This window comes from Rhamphochromis sp. 'chilingali', assembly GCF_963969265.1.
Source record: "Rhamphochromis sp. 'chilingali' genome assembly, chromosome: 1".
Classification (NCBI taxonomy): Eukaryota; Metazoa; Chordata; class Actinopteri; order Cichliformes; family Cichlidae; genus Rhamphochromis; species Rhamphochromis sp. 'chilingali'.
In genome coordinates this window covers 29282768-29298675 of record NC_137929.1, presented here as the reverse complement: position 1 = coordinate 29298675, position 15908 = coordinate 29282768, and the positions used below count along the sequence as shown (strand labels likewise).

The window sequence follows — 15908 nt, the reverse complement described above, 5'->3', positions numbered from 1 at the left end:
GTTCCTCAAATGGCCACTTGAGGACAGCTTCTAAAGTGAGTCACTCCCCATAGACGCTCATGTTAAAATATCAAACTTTACAGCAAAGATAAACATGCACATACTACCTAGTGCAAACAACTGCTTTGGCAACAAGAGCCAATTTATCCCCCCACCCCAGCATTTTTACAACCCGTCCACTTAAATTGTATCAAAGCACAGACAGCATAAAAAGTGGGCGGAGCTATTGTACTTTCTCTTATTGGTTTTGGACATCTGATTCTGAAGTGTTGAAATGAGCGGGGCACTTGTGACTGTGAAACTGTATCCTTTGGCATGCGCAGTTTCAAATCACAGATAATCCTCCATTTATAAACACAGTATGACCAATAGTTATTTTTTAAAAAGTCTTAATTTTTTTTATTCAGTACGACCCAAAATGAATGAGTTAGCCCATAAATTCATCAGGTAAGTGTTTCCAGAGGTCAATTCAGAAAGCTGATTTCTCATAGACTAATATAGGACTGGACGTTTTTCTGAAACCACAACTATCGCAATCTAACGGCCTTCAGACAGAATGCAGCTTTTTAGGCATTTTTCGGACCCAGAACATACGTCAGTGTTTTACAGTATCTGTGTTTGACTGACAGGTGGGAGTTTCTGAAGATAATGAGTTATGGCGTCACCAGATTTACTCTAAAGTAGTAAAAAAAAAAACAAATTATAAAAGCAACTAGAAGTGTAGAAAAGAGTTGAGTTGAAAAATAAACAAATTGAGGTTCACTGTACCAGTAAAACACTACGGTGAATTAGGTGTAATTTGTTACATCCAGTGAGATTCCTGAACAGCAGAGTGCAGATTAGGTCTCATGGGTTACTGTTCTAATCTTTGTAGTTGCACATCTGATAAGTAACCAAGCACTCCCTGTATTTAGCGTGCATCCTTTGCCAATGCCAATGCTCTTTTTTTGGACTGTTAAAGGAAGAAATCCAGCTCTGCATCAGAGTTATTGCTTTAGCGCACTCTGCATCAAGTTTCATAACTCAGCTCTGGCTTAATTATGACTGGAATGCAGCCTGACCAGCCTGGAGGGCAACAAGTTCTCAAGCTGTCCAATTTCTGTATTTGGGTTTCTCCGATGTTCCTATGTGATGTTTACAGAAGCTCCCAAAGGGCACTTCTCTAAATGCCAGCAGAGTAATTTAAGAGGGCGCAGACAGCCATCGTTAACATCTATTATTTGCAGCGACGGAAACAGTTTCAAGCATCTTGTGCTGTGAACATAGCAGATCCCAAGAGTGGCTAAGTTTCACAAAGACTTTTTAGAACAATTCACAGATTCACAGCGTGGCAGACGGCCAACGAAGCTCCTTCAAGACCTTCTCTTTAAAGTTTATCTGACTTTAAAGCAAAAAATAATCTAACGAGAATGAATCTGCGTGCCATCATCCCATCGGCACTGCAAAAAATGCCATGTGAGGGAAAACATTACAGCAGACCTTGACATTCATTAAGTGATTTTTCCTACAGAAACTTTTCCACAGCTTCATTACTTCCCAGCATGATGCTCCTCTTGCCTGCTATTGTAATAGAGCTAAAAAAAAGAGAAAAGATAACTTAAAGCACTACTGTCCACCACAAGTGTGACTGCACATCCCACCGAGCCACATTCATTCTACATCCTGGTATAAAAGAAATAGATTATTTTAGCACTGATATTTATTCATATAGAACTTTTCCAGTTGATATAAAGTTGCAGAAGAACTTCCAGCACTCTGAAACAAAGTAAACAGCCGCAGAGAGAAAAGCTAATTAAAGTAGAATAAAATAAGGCGACATGTTTAGCCTGTATGTGCCGCTTCCCGTTTGAGGGGTGCGTGCCGTCTCCGGCTCTTTTGATCCCCCCCCCGAACCCCTTTCCAGTACCCATATCCCGTATCCTCATTTGGTACCGTGGTGACAGTTTCCCAGATACCAGACAGTATTGGTTTCCCTTCATCTTGTGGCACAGGTCCAACCCCAGTGTCTAATTTGCTAATGGATCCCCGTTGGAAGCTGCTGTCTCGACTGTACGGCGGTGGAATTATATGTGCACAAGTGAAGTAACGGAGGACTAACTGAAGGAATGAATAAATCATTGTTTTGTACTTTTCCCCCCCGAACACGGGCGACTGCAGCCGATTTTCCTCTCGTTTGTTTTCTGCAAAGCCTTGGTGTCATTCACCCCCAGAGTAGTGTGGCCGTCGCTGCTGATGGGAGAATCTGCAAACTTGACTGTAATAAAGCACGGACAGCAGCATTCCTTGCTTAAATTTCTAAAGATGTCATTACATGTTGGCATCAAGAGGAAATGAAGTATGACGATGGGCTCAAGTTTAATCTTGATGAAAGTTTGAGTCTTGCATGCTGCGCTGAAAGACGGCAGCTGTCTTTATCTTAAAAGCTCCATCAACTGGTAGTCCCTTTCACGTAGCAAACGTACACTTGTTAAAACCACAGAAAATGGGCAAATGGCAGCTGCCATTCATGTGTAGTGTACCATGCAACACTCTGACTCAGACTCATTCAGCATAAACTGACAGAACCTGCTCGGTAGGTCCAATTCTTTCACGGCCACTAACTCTAGTCTCAACAGTTTCCCTGCAAGTAATGAGCTATCAGTTGTTGGATATGGATATATTTTTTGGGACATTACATTTGGGAAAGTTTAGAGAATATTTTTTTGTTTTTAATTGAATTGCTGACATGAAGGTCACGCTGTCATTTACGCGGATCTTTTGGTTTTAATGGAATCAGCCCGGTTCAGCTTTACAGGGGTCTTTAGCTACGCCGAAGCCTCTGGGTGGTAGAGATAAGGCAGCGTAAAACCAAATAAAGCTGCTCTGCACTTGGAGCGAGACAAAGTTAAAAGCATGCTTAATGTGCCTGGATGCAGTGATTATCTGTCTGGACCTAATGTAACACTTAAAAGTGTCCTTTGTGTCCAATCTTGAGATTGCTGCCACTGTTTAGTAAACACCCTAAACAGCATTCGTCACAGCGCACATGGAGCTCTGTGGACAAAGGGAGCAAGGCAGCATTTCCAAGCGAGCGTAACAGCTACTGAAGTACAGTGGGCAAAGGCCACTCATTCATTTGCAGGCCGATGAGAGCAGGGTTCTCATCTTTCCCATGAAGACTTACCCTCTATAGCTCGTCTGGACCTGCAATTATCACATGAAAGATAAGGAGCCAGCGCGATGCATTGCAAATGAGAATAACATAACAGCCCGTCAATGACTCTGCATGGCTGGCATTTCAGCAATAGCTCTGTCTCGTCTTTGTTTGCCTTAGTTACTCTCAAGTGACGCAGTCCAGTCATTCCAGCCAGATGACAGATACTCGTGAGTTTCTGGCAGCATGATTTGTCATCTTTAATAACGCTAGTTTATGCCAGCCAAAGAAAATGACTCCAAACACTCCTCCTTTGTTAACAGCTTGGATATTTTAAAGGTTACAAATAAACAGCTATTTGCCCAATTTAGAGTTTTTAACAATGTGAATTAACAAGGGTAATTTTCCACGGCACATTACACGGGGCACCGCGGAGTCTGACCTCATTATTAAGAGATTATTCTCAACTTCAATCAGCTAAAAAAGGCGAGCACTGTGAGGTTCACGTTCCATCTCATTTGGATCCCAAAATGAGGTTTGTTTCTAAAAACGGGACCTAAAGGTTCAGAATGCATCATGCTTAGAAGTTTCTTTGCTTAAAGAAAAAACAAAACAACTTAGCACAATGAGCAAGAAAAATCACAATATATTATTTCATTTTCCACAACAGATCATCAGCAATCAAACAAAAACAAAACAACAACAAAAAACAGTTTTTGCTTTAAAAAGCAGGCGAATACAAACGTCAGATACGTCAACACAGGAGCTTTAAAGCTAAAAATAACACATGTATGTACAGCGGTGTATCGCTCTCGCTAAACCGTTCTTTAACAACAGTGAATTTAAAATCTGCCCACAGAGCAAAACATGTGTCCCACATATGTCCATCATTTATAAACCTCCCATCTGCTGTTAAAGCAGGCCCTAAATTATCTATGAGACAATCAAACTGCTTTGGTTTTCAGTCAAGAATCTGTGCAACGAATCTCTTGTGTTTTAGGCTACATGCTTTAACTACTACTGCTGAGCAGAGTTTGACTTGGGAACTCTTGTCGGTAAACAAAACAAAAACAATAAATAGCAGAACTAAAAGTTTCACACATACAGCAGTGGAGCTCAGGATTTGGCATGGAAGCAAAGTGCACTTGCTGTGACACTTAGACTAATCACTTGAAACTGTTTTACCTTGAGAATCGCTCAGCATGAAATGTCCAATTTTCCAAATGGCTGCTAAATCCCAATCTAGTCTGGATCAGCTGATTGTGGTTGACCTGACGCAAACTCAGAGTCGGGTTTTCCACAGATAGTGAGGAAAATCGGCTGTTCAGTTGATGTTTCTACTTTTTCCACACCCACCTTTGAAAATACCTTTAGGCTAAAAAGTGTGACAGATACACCCAGTGAGGTATTGGATAGCTGAAAACAAGAACTTTGAATCATGATAAAACACCCTTTCAATTAACCTGCGTTTAAAGTGTTAAGACATGAATGTTAAGCGTGAACGCTTTGAAGAGGCGCGTCGATTCGACAGAGTCAGGAAAGTAAAACGTAACATTAGTCATCAGGTAAGACTTGCTAACATCTCGCTACAATTTGAGGAAAAAAAAAAATAGCATTTTGTTTTAAAAGTGAAGAATACTTTTGAAAACCATTCTTCACAAATTACAGTAGTCCCTCTGTAATCGCCACATTTAGCTTATCATTATTATCCAAAGCAGTAGTATTCATCCGACTCCACCCTGAGTTTCAAAGGCGATTTGGCAAAGGCGTCGCCGTCGATCACCGTTTTATCCACAAAACAATCAAGGTCCGTAGGCGAGGGTTCATCCGGGAGGTCCTCTGCTAGTGTGTCCAGGTAACTACCCACAGACAGACCATCCAGGCCGTCACTGTTGCCATCATTCAAACTATTGAAGCTTCCTCGCAGCGAGGCGCCGTCCTGGCTGTCCGACAGGCTGTATAAGCTGCCGGTTAGGCTGCTGTCATGGCTGGCGACGCTTCCTTTGTCATCTATCATCCAGCGGATGGACTCGATGCCCTCGTTGATGGACATAAGCTGCTGCATGAGCTTTACGTCAATGGCTCGCAGATTTGCCTGTATTGTGGAGAAAAATAAACATTCAAGTAAGGTCACTGCATTTCGCATTTCAGGAAATATGGTTAACAGATCAATATGTCTGTTCTCTAAATACATGGCTAATGTAAGCAGTGGGTAAGCTTAACTTAAAGGGGGGAAAGAAAAATTAACCTACACCTTGTAATATTAGACCCTTTCACATATGCCTAGAGACTGGTTGACGATCTCCAGTTGGGTTGTGGGCAATTGCTCGAACTTGATGTCATTTGCAAGCTCAAATTAGTTGTAACAAGGTATAGAGGGCTGCATGAAAAACCATCCTGTGATTACTCTGGCCACTAGCAGATTGCAGTGGCCACTGTAGTTTGTATGAAAAACTTCAACTTGTCTACAAACACTTGCAAAATGTGCCTAGGGTATTCGGTAGCTGTTGGCAGACATGTAGGCATTTTCCATACAAACTACAGGCAATCTGCTAGTGACCGAAGCAATCACAAAAAGGTTTTTGATGTAGGACCCTCTTTAGTACCAATTTCACCCAGCAACTCTCAGCAACGACTTGACAACTGGTTGGGGAATACAGGAGGTCATCCAGGCCTCTGTAACTTACCTACTTTTATTTTACTAGTAACTGATTTAATCTTTTTTAAAGACATTGTTTGTCTTAGTTCAAGTACTTCTGTTACTAAAAGGAAGAAGTTCCCTTTTTAAATATGCCACTAGTGTTTAGAGCCTTTGTTTGAAACGCCATAAACAGTTACCAGCTGATCTGACCAAAGTCAGGTAAACGAGTTATCCATTACTTGTCGTGACAACAAAAGACTATTTTTAAAGCGCGCGGTCATATCATCTTAGTGAGGATTCATAAATAACTACACATGATAAATGTCTGAGAAGTCTGTTTACATTTCATGTGCCCGACAGATCAAATTTTTAAATCAGCAGATATCGGCATTGGTCATAAAAATCTCAGTTGGGTTCTAGCAGTCTTCCTCTTTGCTCAGCTTGAGACAAAGAGTTGTGGGCTGACTTAAAATGACATTTGCAAAGTCTTATCATGCTTCACATACCAAATTATTTTCTCCCCAGCCAGTATATTCTTCTTCTACTGTGTGACTTGTCTGTTGGTCCCACTATTTTCTCATCATCTCCAGAGCAAAGATGGTATTCCAGATTCAACTGTCTGACTGTTCTGAGCACACTGCAGGGGAGCTTGTAGAGTATTTTATTTAGTTGTAATTGCCTAACAGTTATGCATTCAAAAGAACAAACACAGTAGTGAAAAGTGTACTTCTTAGCATTTATAATGACAGAACTGGAGCAAATGACCCAGCAATTACGTAACCTGTAACAGCCACGTGAGCAACACCAGCACCCTATTTAAATCTGTAGATAAACAGACAGGTATGAGTTATGCCAGATATAGACTTCTGAGGAAAATCGAAGTCGTAACTGGAAACTCCTTTTAACCTCATGTTGTAACCTTCCAGGTAACCTGAAGGGACCTGAGAAATGTAACTACATGTCCGGTCAACACAGATCACAATGAGTCCGACTGGTCTGGAAGATTATGACGTAGATTTCGCGCTGAAGCGTAATTCAGGCATTGGACTACTTCTTGCCAGTAGCTGTGGCGTGACAATTTAAAGACAGAGTCAAAGTCCACTAACAGTGCAAGAAATAGAGCTCATAAGTAAAGTGGAAGCCAAGAAAACAACTAAAAACGAGCAGTGTCAGTATTGCTACTGTAAGCATCAAGGTTCAAGGTTCATTCCTGGTCTCAGAAATAGTACTCTCCCCCACAGATAAATTAGTCAGAGAAAACACAATCTACTCCAGTCATTGTTGGGTCATGTGACACCGGAAAAACGACTTGTACGCATGTCAAATCACAGCCAAGAGACAGTTTTTATTCAGGACAATGGATAAACGATGCCTACTTTACACAGTATGGCCATTGACTAAACTTCCTGCCCTGACAAACCATGCTATTGAGGGTGGATGGAACTGCCTATGGAGTCATTCAAAAGGGATTCCCCCTGCGTCTACTTGGTGACAAACGCCCGGTCTGAATGAAAATTGGTAAAGGGGCAGCTGCAACATCCTGCTACAGTGAAAACACTCTGAGGCAGATGAAGGCAGACAGGGTTGGTAGACTGTTCCAGACAGCTGCTTTGACACAACAGCCTTTCTTTAGAGTGGATTTGTAACCACCCTTCATTTGGCTCACATTGCTGCCGGTGTGTTTGTTTTGCAAGTATAACCACCTGCCTTATGCACAAACACACACACAGAAGCTCAGCAGATGGAGTTACACCAGAATTATAGGCCAAGCAGCTATGTTGTGTTAATAGGATGGCACCACTGGGTCTCTATCACAAAATGAATATCAGAAACACAATTAGTGCAGCACAGTTTTTGTCTGCACTGGATGCAAAACATGATTTGTGATACAAAACCCCAAACAGACCTGGTGGGACTGCAGTTTACAGTTCATTTGCTCCTTTGATTAGTTTGGGCTCGCAAATAATGCAATAGAAAAGCTAAATGCTACTTTCTTGGCACAAACTTGTGAGTGTGCATGCAGGAAGTGGTCTGATTGGATTAGTGGCTGAAATGAGAGACCAGTCACAGTTGGGATTACACTCACTTCATTTAAAATAAATTCATTTAGTATTTTTTTCCTTTTACAGGATGCTTGCATAACAAAATAACTGCCACCAAAAATTTAAGTCTAAAAAAAGCCAATTACAGATCTACTATTGTCCTTACAGTAATCTTTAATAAACTAATCCTATCAGAGCGAGATCTGTGGCAGCGGGTCAGTCTGCTGGCTATGACACACCATCTGCTCGGGACTCCTAATACCAGTCTTGACCTTTTTAAAATGGCGCGTTGCTGCGACTCTGTCGGAGTTTGAGACTAGCAGGACATTCCAGGGACATTTGAGAACAATTTGAGTGATTGCAGATAAAACTATGCAAGCATGGGGAGATAATTACAGCTGCACAACTGCAGTGGACTGGATCATACGACAGGAGAGGGGGCGAGCGCCCTGAGGTGACGGGAGTTCACAAACAGTCCTCTGCCCGCAGCACAGTGTGAACGGCTGTCACCTTGCCCCGTGACAGTCGTTCACAGTTAATGGTTATACCTGGAGCTCAGGTAATGCTGTTGTGTCTAGGTAAGGTCCTTGAACGCAACAGAAGAAACAAGACCACCCTGGCAGTAAACAACGATGCCACCACATTTATCTGAAAGTAATTATTAAAATATTACTTACAACACCTGAAACTAAGCTTTAAAGAGAAGACTTAAACTGTTTGCAAGCTATTATAGAGCTCAGACAATACACTCACCATCTCTTGTTTGAGAAACATCATTTTGCTTTCCAGTCTTTTTATGTCCGCAGAGTTAGCGCAACATTTGCAGTTCCCTGAATGCGGCGCTGCGGACTTGTCGTGTTTCCCTCCGGCGAGAGAGCGAAAGAGACTGTCCGGAACTTTTCGGCCCAACTTCGTCTCTATGTCCTTCAAGTCTCGCATGACGCTGTTGTCCTCCTCCATCGCGGGGTGTCACACACGCAGTCAGGACAGTTATCTGCGACCACGGAGGTTATATTCCCACAGCCTGGCGGGCTGTTCGCGTGAGCTTTAATCAGAGAGGAGTGGAGTCAAAGTATGCTAATAAAAGTTTTAAGGCGCGCGCTCATCGCAGCTTCTTCGCTGTGACGCTAAACTCACCGCTGCCACAGCAACAGACCTCCCATTTAAGCTCGTGAATGGACAGTTTAACGACAACGCGCTCTCCGCGGACCCTCCCATTGGGGGAGCTTCCTCTGAAACCAGACTCCCTACAGGTGAGACGAGAGAGCGAGAGAAATAAAAAAGCAGAGGTGTTTCCAGGATATTATTTTTCAAAAGCGGTGGCAAAAGCCCACAAAGAAAATAAGCATGACTGTTTAAAATTTTATTATGAATAACTTTTTGCAAGGTCTTTTAATTCTCTTTATTTTCTCACCTCGTGACCCCCGACAAGCTGAGCTCGTGTTGTCAAGGGAAACTAGTCACAGTCAACTGGTGCTTTCAGAGTCCTGTAACTGTAATAAAAGACGGTTGCTAGAAGTGATAAATGAAGTTATAGCAGGGGCGTGTCCAGAGGGGTGAAGGGCATGGTTACTGCCCCCCCTGAAAATATAATGCCTCTTTTCGTTAGCGACTACTCAGCCTGAGTTTGCTCTGCTTGGTTTTGGTCATTTTCCATTACAATTGAGTACCACCTCAATGTGTATGGGGGTCGTTATAGCATTGTTTGTGTCATATGTATGCGACAGTGTAGGATGTTGAGGCGATGGTATACCTGCTGCTCGGTGTAAAGGTTTTTGTCAGACACAGGGACGACACACGCACACAACACCATGCCAGATTACTGTTAGGCTGCTCCCTTGTCACGAGGGGTCAATACAACAAGTAGGTCCATGTTGTACCCCTCGATTTGTCAGACTTCCTGACCCAACAACAAAGGAGACTTGGGTCTCTGTGGAGACTTTAAGCATTAAGTTTATTTTAATGCTAAAACCTTTGTAATATTAGGGCACTTATTAGGATTAGTGGCTCCATAGTACAGGGGTTTACACACTTGGCTAACAAGCAAAAGATCCCTGGTGTCACCCAAGGCCTCTGGGGCTCTTATCAAGAAGGCCATCTGGTGTAAAAACTAAACACCCTTTGTGAATAATGAAGCAGCTGAAGCTAACTTCTTCTAGTTTTTTCTTGAGTAAAGAGTTTAAATACGTCTCTGCGCAGATTCTCAATCATCCAGGTCATGGTAGTGTAAAGAGCCTGGAAAGAAAGCGTCATGGTTTCATGACATTTCAAGACGTTTCACAAAAAGTCTAAACATTTGTTTCACTGCTTTGCAAAAAACTCAATGCAAACAGTGTTTAACCTCGTGGGCAGTGCCGCTTATCGCGTAACACCATCTGCACGAGGACGCAGGGCAGCAAATGAGCCTGAAATCCATGCCCACTGCTATCTATGCCAATTTTCTACACTGTATTTGTTCCACATCAAATTCTGTGATTTTCCCGTGGGCCTGCATTGTTCACACCCTTAAGTAGCATAAATGATTCCCAGATGCCAAACTATTTAATGTAAAGCCCCTAAGTTCAACAGAATTATTTATGTAAAAATACAAAAGTATAAATTACATTTTTCAACTATTGTATGAAAAATGTGTTTCAGCTAAAAAGACAGAAAATAAAGACTCTTGACACTCTTTTACATTTGATCTAAATCACCACTGTGCTTTATTTTCCTTCTACTTCTTCGTTTATTAGCAACATTTCAAGTCAGGTGAAACAGTAACTTAACACATCATAAAAAAGCATATCTATCTATTGAACGTTCAGTAGGTCCTGCAGAGTTCTAGAAATTAAACTACAGCACCCCCTTGTGGGTAATATGGCTTAATTGCATGGGCACTTTGATAAAATATACCTTTTCTGGTATTGTGCAGCTAAACCAAGCGAACCTAAAAAGTCAGATAAACTCAGGGGATGATGTAGAGTATGCAGTTAGTAAAACGATAGTCATGTTCAGGAAGTATTACTTCCTTCATTACTTTAAATGGATGTAAAACGCTCACTGGCACATTCCTTTCAGGCGTGCCCCCTTTTTGTTAAGTGAATCAGCAAACACTGAACTTAGAAGTCAGCTGATCTTGATATGCAATTCCTGATTTAAGGCCTTTTTTTAACCACTGATCAAATTCAGGGTCCTGGAGGGGTGACGCTGGGCAGAGACGGGGTGAAAGTCTATTTCAGGGCCTTTTCATTATAAAAAGTCTTCAGTAAGTAGGAAATGTAAAAGTCAATATTTACATCTGCACTATTTGTAAATATAGACGCACAAATGCAGCAACAAAAGAGATGATTTTATGTTCTAGTGAGAACAGATTCAGACTTTAACAAACCACACAAGCGTGTCACTGTGAGACAAAGAGGCGCTTTAAAGTGGGGCTTGTGTGTGTCTGTGTGTGTGAGAGAGAGTTTATACAACAGATTGGCTTTTCTCATCATCGTAGCGCTGGTACTGATCCCCGAGCAGAGGCTGGTGGCCCTCCTTCCTGTGAGACCGGGCACGCACAGCACACGTGGTGAGAGCGAAAACGACCGCGACGACCACAAGGGCAGCGACTATGGCCATGGTTATTATTTCGCTCAGGGTGAAATTTTCACCTGGAAAGGGAGGAGTAAACAATGATTACAGGTCATCTGAGCATTTCTCTGAAGGCGAGATTAAAGGCGTGCGGGTCAAATGTGTACCTGGCCATTCGGCTTGGTAAGAGTAACCGAGGTTTTCAGGGGCGGTCACAAACATCTCCGAGTTGGTCACCGGAGGCCAGAAGGGCACCATGTTGTAGCGCCTGTTGTGACCGATGGGAGCATCTTGTTCTGGGTACACAGCCGCATCTGTCGGGAAGCACTTTAAATTAGCACAAAAGCTCACCGCGCCATTATGAAGGACAATACGTTTTTTAAAAACAGATGCTACTGAAAGACCTGGGCTGTGCCTCCTCAACCATTCATCAAATATTGCGTCGGTAAAGGTGTGGAGCAGGACGAAGATGGGGTCGTTCGGGGAGAGGTGAGTCTGTCCTCCTGTCCCGTTCAGGAACAAATGAGCCAGGTTGTGGAGGCTCCTCACTATAGGGTCGTAGTTCCCCTTGGGGGCGCTGTAGCCTGCCAAAATAGCACGAAAGGGCACGAAAAGCTGTGTATGTGAACGCAAAAGAGTTGTATGACAGACAGACAGAAATATCTTTGTGCTCGCTCACCTTCAATGGTGTTCCTGAAGCTTTCAGAGGAGGTGGAGAAAAATGGCGGCGTGTCAAAAGTGTTGACCTGCAGGCAGTCTGCCACGTCCTGGGGCTCCGGGAGACGCTGGACCATAGGCCTGTTCACATTTCCTGCCGGGTTTCTTCTAATGGGAGAAGACTCGGTGCCTGGAGGGAGGGAGGGAAAGGAAAACAACCTGGATATTACCGTATTTTCAAAAAGAACTCCAAAACAAAACCCCCCCACAGATCACTGCAACATCACCAGTCTCCAGCCTCACTGTTGCAGATGGTTCCCAGCGTGTCGTAGTCCTCCACGCTCTCACAGACGACTCTCCACTGGGAGAATATGGAGTTAGAACTCAGAGAGTTCATGTCAAAATTGCTCCTGGCTCCCATCAGGTCATCTGTGCAGATGTCACATGTGTTTCCCCCGATAGCAAAGTTCCAGTAGGGCAGGGCGAAGGAAGGGTTTTGCAGCATGTCCTGGGTATTGAGTATGAATAAAATCAAAGCATGGCTGGGTTAGAGTGTGTCGCCATGGATAAGGATGTATTTGACTGTGATGCAAACCAAATGCATTCAGTCTGAAGAGTCGGTATTGCAATCTTTCTGATCTAATTTAAAGTTTCGTTTATTTTTAATAAATTGTGCTAAAAAAGAAAGCTCTAGTGGAAGTCTTTTTAATCCCTTTAGTTATGTAGAACGTCTATATGAAGACAGAAGTTGGGGGGATGTATACGGCGCTATAAAGTCACGATGGATTCAGAAATGATGAAACTTTGTGAAAGGAAGTTGCAGTGCAGCGCTCTTGCTCTGCTTCCGACTTATTTCATGACTTTCCAATGCAAAACCTCGTAGTTCAAGATAAGGCGTAAAGGTAAAGAAAATGTTTCAATAGAGGATTTATAGGGGCAAAATATTCATGAATCTCAAAGGAACATAGCCTGTCTGCTTGGCTGTGAATTATTCCCTCCTTCAATTCTTCTTCTCCGGTGGTTTATCAAAGGAAAACTTACCAAATCCCACTTTTAAAGTCTATGCTTGCTGATATGAAACCAGTCGGGTAAAAGAGTGAGTTGAAGATAGAAACCCCCCCACCACACTAATAAAATCCAGGCATTCTTACCTATATGATTTAAATGCAGCAGGACAAGAAGCAGAGACAGTTCATTCTAATTCTTACTGGAGAAAAAAAGAGCCTTCACCAGTGTGTGAATGTGAGAGTGAATGAATAGTAGAATTGTAAAGCGCTTTGAGGGCCCCGAAAAGCGCTATATAAATGCAATCCATTATTATTATTATTATTATTTCCCTCAAACTTCACCAGTGTGACAGATTTGAGGATGAAAACAGAACAACAAAAAACAAGGCACTAATTAGGGATCCCAATTTAAACCAGAAACTTGCTCAGGATAAGGAAGGAGCTTCTCTGCAGGAGTCCAACACTGACAGGGTTCAAACCCACACAGCACACACAGCAGCCTCATTCTCTGCCCTTAATTGTGACCCGACTGATGCATGCAACACCGACCCTGGAGCGGATTATTAACATTCTCCACGTGTCACTTTCGTGATCGTTAAAGTCTAATAACGCCTCTTCAACAAAGCTCCTTTCAGTGCTGTTTTCTCCAAATGGATGGTGTGCAGACCGAATCCAATCTCTAATTTGAAGTGGTTAAAGTCACATTTTGCGCGCTGCTCGCTTATTAAGGTGTGACATTGCTTCGTCAATTATGATTTCTTCGCCATTACAGCGCATTAGACAAAACAAAACAAGCGGGCAGGGGAGGGTGGGGTGGTGGGAGGCAAGAAGGACATTTGTCGGTGTTAAACTGGTAAATTAAAGATGTCGATAAACAATTAAGTGATGATTAGCGACTCTCAGGCAACAAAATCAGTTAGTTTTTTTTTCTTTTTCAAATTTGAGTTAAAAAGACCCTAATGACATCCGCAATACTACAGTGTACGCTGTTATAGATCTAATTATCTGCACTATCTCACCTGCATGTCTCGCTCCAGCTGGAGCAGGTGGTACCTGTGCCAGGTCAGGAAACCGGGGCCCTCGTGCGAAAAATCCACGCCCCCAAAACTGGCCTGCCCCGCGCCCAGGAAGGTCTTGCTGACGGAGTAATAGTGGGACCAAACGAAGTAATTGTAGATGGAGACGTTTTCAAACTGCGTGGTGTTCCCGTCAGGGCCAAAGATGCCCGGATAGTGCCGCGTTGCGATCACCAGATCGGGGTGCACCGTGCGCTTGGCCTGGTCCAATGCGTTCACGAACGCACGCTTTTCCTCCGCGCTGAGCTGCATCACGTTTCTTCTCACTGGAGGATTATAGCATTGGAGAAAAAAAAAACATATTAGCTCAACCGGTCGCGCTAATTGGAAATCAGTTTTTAATACCCAAGATGCGCGTAATTGGTACATTTTTGGCAGCTTTTTTGCACTTACCAACAGGAACTCTTTGGTCACAGTTGGGCCCGGTCAATCCGTGTTTACAGCGGCCGCAGTTATGACCACTGAAGTTTCCGTTACACTGACAGGTACGGCTGAAAAAACGGCTGGGCCATCGTTCCCGATCATCCCGTCCGTCGTGCGGGTACTGAGGCCCATGCGGCTGTGTGTCCACCGCCACCGACACACACTGTCCACGCCCGGTGCTGGAGCCACACGGGTCATTAGGCAGTCCAGAAGGCGACGGGCAGCACTGTCCACTCCTGAGACCCTCTGGAGTCACACACTCTCTGGGGAACTGAGCGCTCACAACCACCGCGCCCACAATCACCAAAAAGCAGAACTGCCACATTATCCAAAAAAGAAAAGTCGCTGCCAAAGTTTTACGCACGGCTGGTTTCGAGTCTGTTTTTACTGACTGACTTCGAGTACAAACCTGAACTAATTATTTTCCCCCCAAATACACTTGCATCACTTCACATCAGAAGTTATTTCTTCTCTGCCAAATGAGTGGGTGTAAACCTCCACCTTCCATGCACCCACGCAAGACTCCACTTCTGTTTCCCCCCCAAAACCACTGAACCGACGACCTTAAATACCGGATTAGCGCATGACTACCGGATTTACTGACTCCCGCGTGATCCCATCACATAACATCATATTTCCTAGGGATGGAGAAGGTAGTGTGATCCGGTCATGCACACTTTTATTCCTCTAAAAAAAAAGTCCCTGGATGTCTACAGTCGACCGAATAAACACAGCATTAAATGTAAGAAAGTCCAATTAATAACCGACTCTAAGAAACACAAATTATGATAAATGACTACTTCCACACACACAGTGTAACGTCTCAGTGCGCTTTTATGAGCACTGTATGAAAATTAATTAGCTATGAAGTAATAGTTCCCCCCTCACAAATCTTTTAGCAAAGGAATAGATGTTTGGAGAGTTAAAATAATAATAAATTTTTTTTTTCAGCATGTTGAAGAAATTCAACCTAGTGTGTGTGACACTGGAATTTAATCTTGTCTCAGAGGTTTGCTAAAGTGATCATATTTCAGGTCATTTGACTTCTCAGGAAGGCCCCTCCACCCTCCCTCTCCACCTCCTTCTTTCCCCAAACCCGAGCCTGATTTTACTGTCCAGAGCATGTGAGACTTGAAAGCACGAACAGCATTTATCCCACAAGAAAAAGTCTTTGAGAAATGTAAAAATGTCTCTGTGTTTTAAATCAGAATAAATAACAATGCAACAGGTTCCTATTTCCTTTCACGTCATGCATGGAAATTTAAAATCTGAATTCAAAACAGATCAATAAATACTTTGCTGGTTTAATCAGCCTTTTAAATGCTCCGCGTGATAGATTGTTATAACTTGCCTACAAGGAAATTTGTTGTCCCAGTC

General features: G+C 43.0%; 2 protein-coding genes across 3 annotated transcripts; both read right to left on the bottom strand.

The window, feature by feature from the left end:
* Positions 1–3763: 3763 nt before the first annotated feature.
* Positions 3764–9318, bottom strand: lurap1l (leucine rich adaptor protein 1 like). Of its 2 annotated transcripts, XM_080875277.1 has the most exons (4): positions 9231–9318; positions 8954–9063; positions 8570–8861; positions 3764–5228 (listed from the first exon to the last, which is right to left on the bottom strand). In XM_080875277.1, the coding sequence occupies exons 3-4, from the start codon at positions 8774–8776 to the stop codon at positions 4839–4841; spliced, it is 597 nt and encodes a 198-aa protein (XP_080731403.1). In that variant the 5' UTR covers positions 8777–8861; positions 8954–9063; positions 9231–9318; the 3' UTR covers positions 3764–4838. The 2 variants fall into 2 exon arrangements, with proteins under 2 accessions (XP_080731403.1, XP_080731402.1); XM_080875276.1 differs by having other exon boundaries at positions 8570–9063; positions 9231–9317.
* Positions 9319–10487: 1169 nt separating this feature from the next.
* Positions 10488–15503, bottom strand: LOC308392294 (5,6-dihydroxyindole-2-carboxylic acid oxidase-like). Its single transcript, XM_080875269.1, has 7 exons — positions 14502–15503; positions 14052–14374; positions 12329–12533; positions 12048–12215; positions 11773–11952; positions 11536–11682; positions 10488–11448 (listed from the first exon to the last, which is right to left on the bottom strand). Exons 1-7 carry the CDS (start codon positions 14854–14856, stop codon positions 11261–11263), a joined length of 1566 nt encoding a protein of 521 aa, XP_080731395.1. The 5' UTR covers positions 14857–15503; the 3' UTR covers positions 10488–11260.
* Between the last annotated feature and the right edge of the window lie 405 nt (positions 15504–15908).

Bases quoted from the DNA above. Each gene is read 5' to 3' on its own strand.
- lurap1l (XM_080875277.1), bottom strand. From the start codon at position 8,776: ATGGAGGAGGACAACAGCGTCATGCGAGACTTGAAGGACATAGAGACG. The intron at 5,229-8,569 runs GTGAGTGTATTG...TCCACAATACAG, and splicing joins TGTTTCTCAAACAAGAGATG to GCAAATCTGCGAGCCATTGA.
- LOC308392294 (XM_080875269.1), bottom strand. From the start codon at position 14,856: ATGTGGCAGTTCTGCTTTTTGGTGATTGTGGGCGCGGTGGTTGTGAGC. The intron at 12,534-14,051 runs GTGAGATAGTGC...CTCAATACCCAG, and splicing joins AGCTGGAGCGAGACATGCAG to GACATGCTGCAAAACCCTTC. The intron at 11,683-11,772 runs GTCTTTCAGTAG...GCTTCCCGACAG, and splicing joins GTTGAGGAGGCACAGCCCAG to ATGCGGCTGTGTACCCAGAA.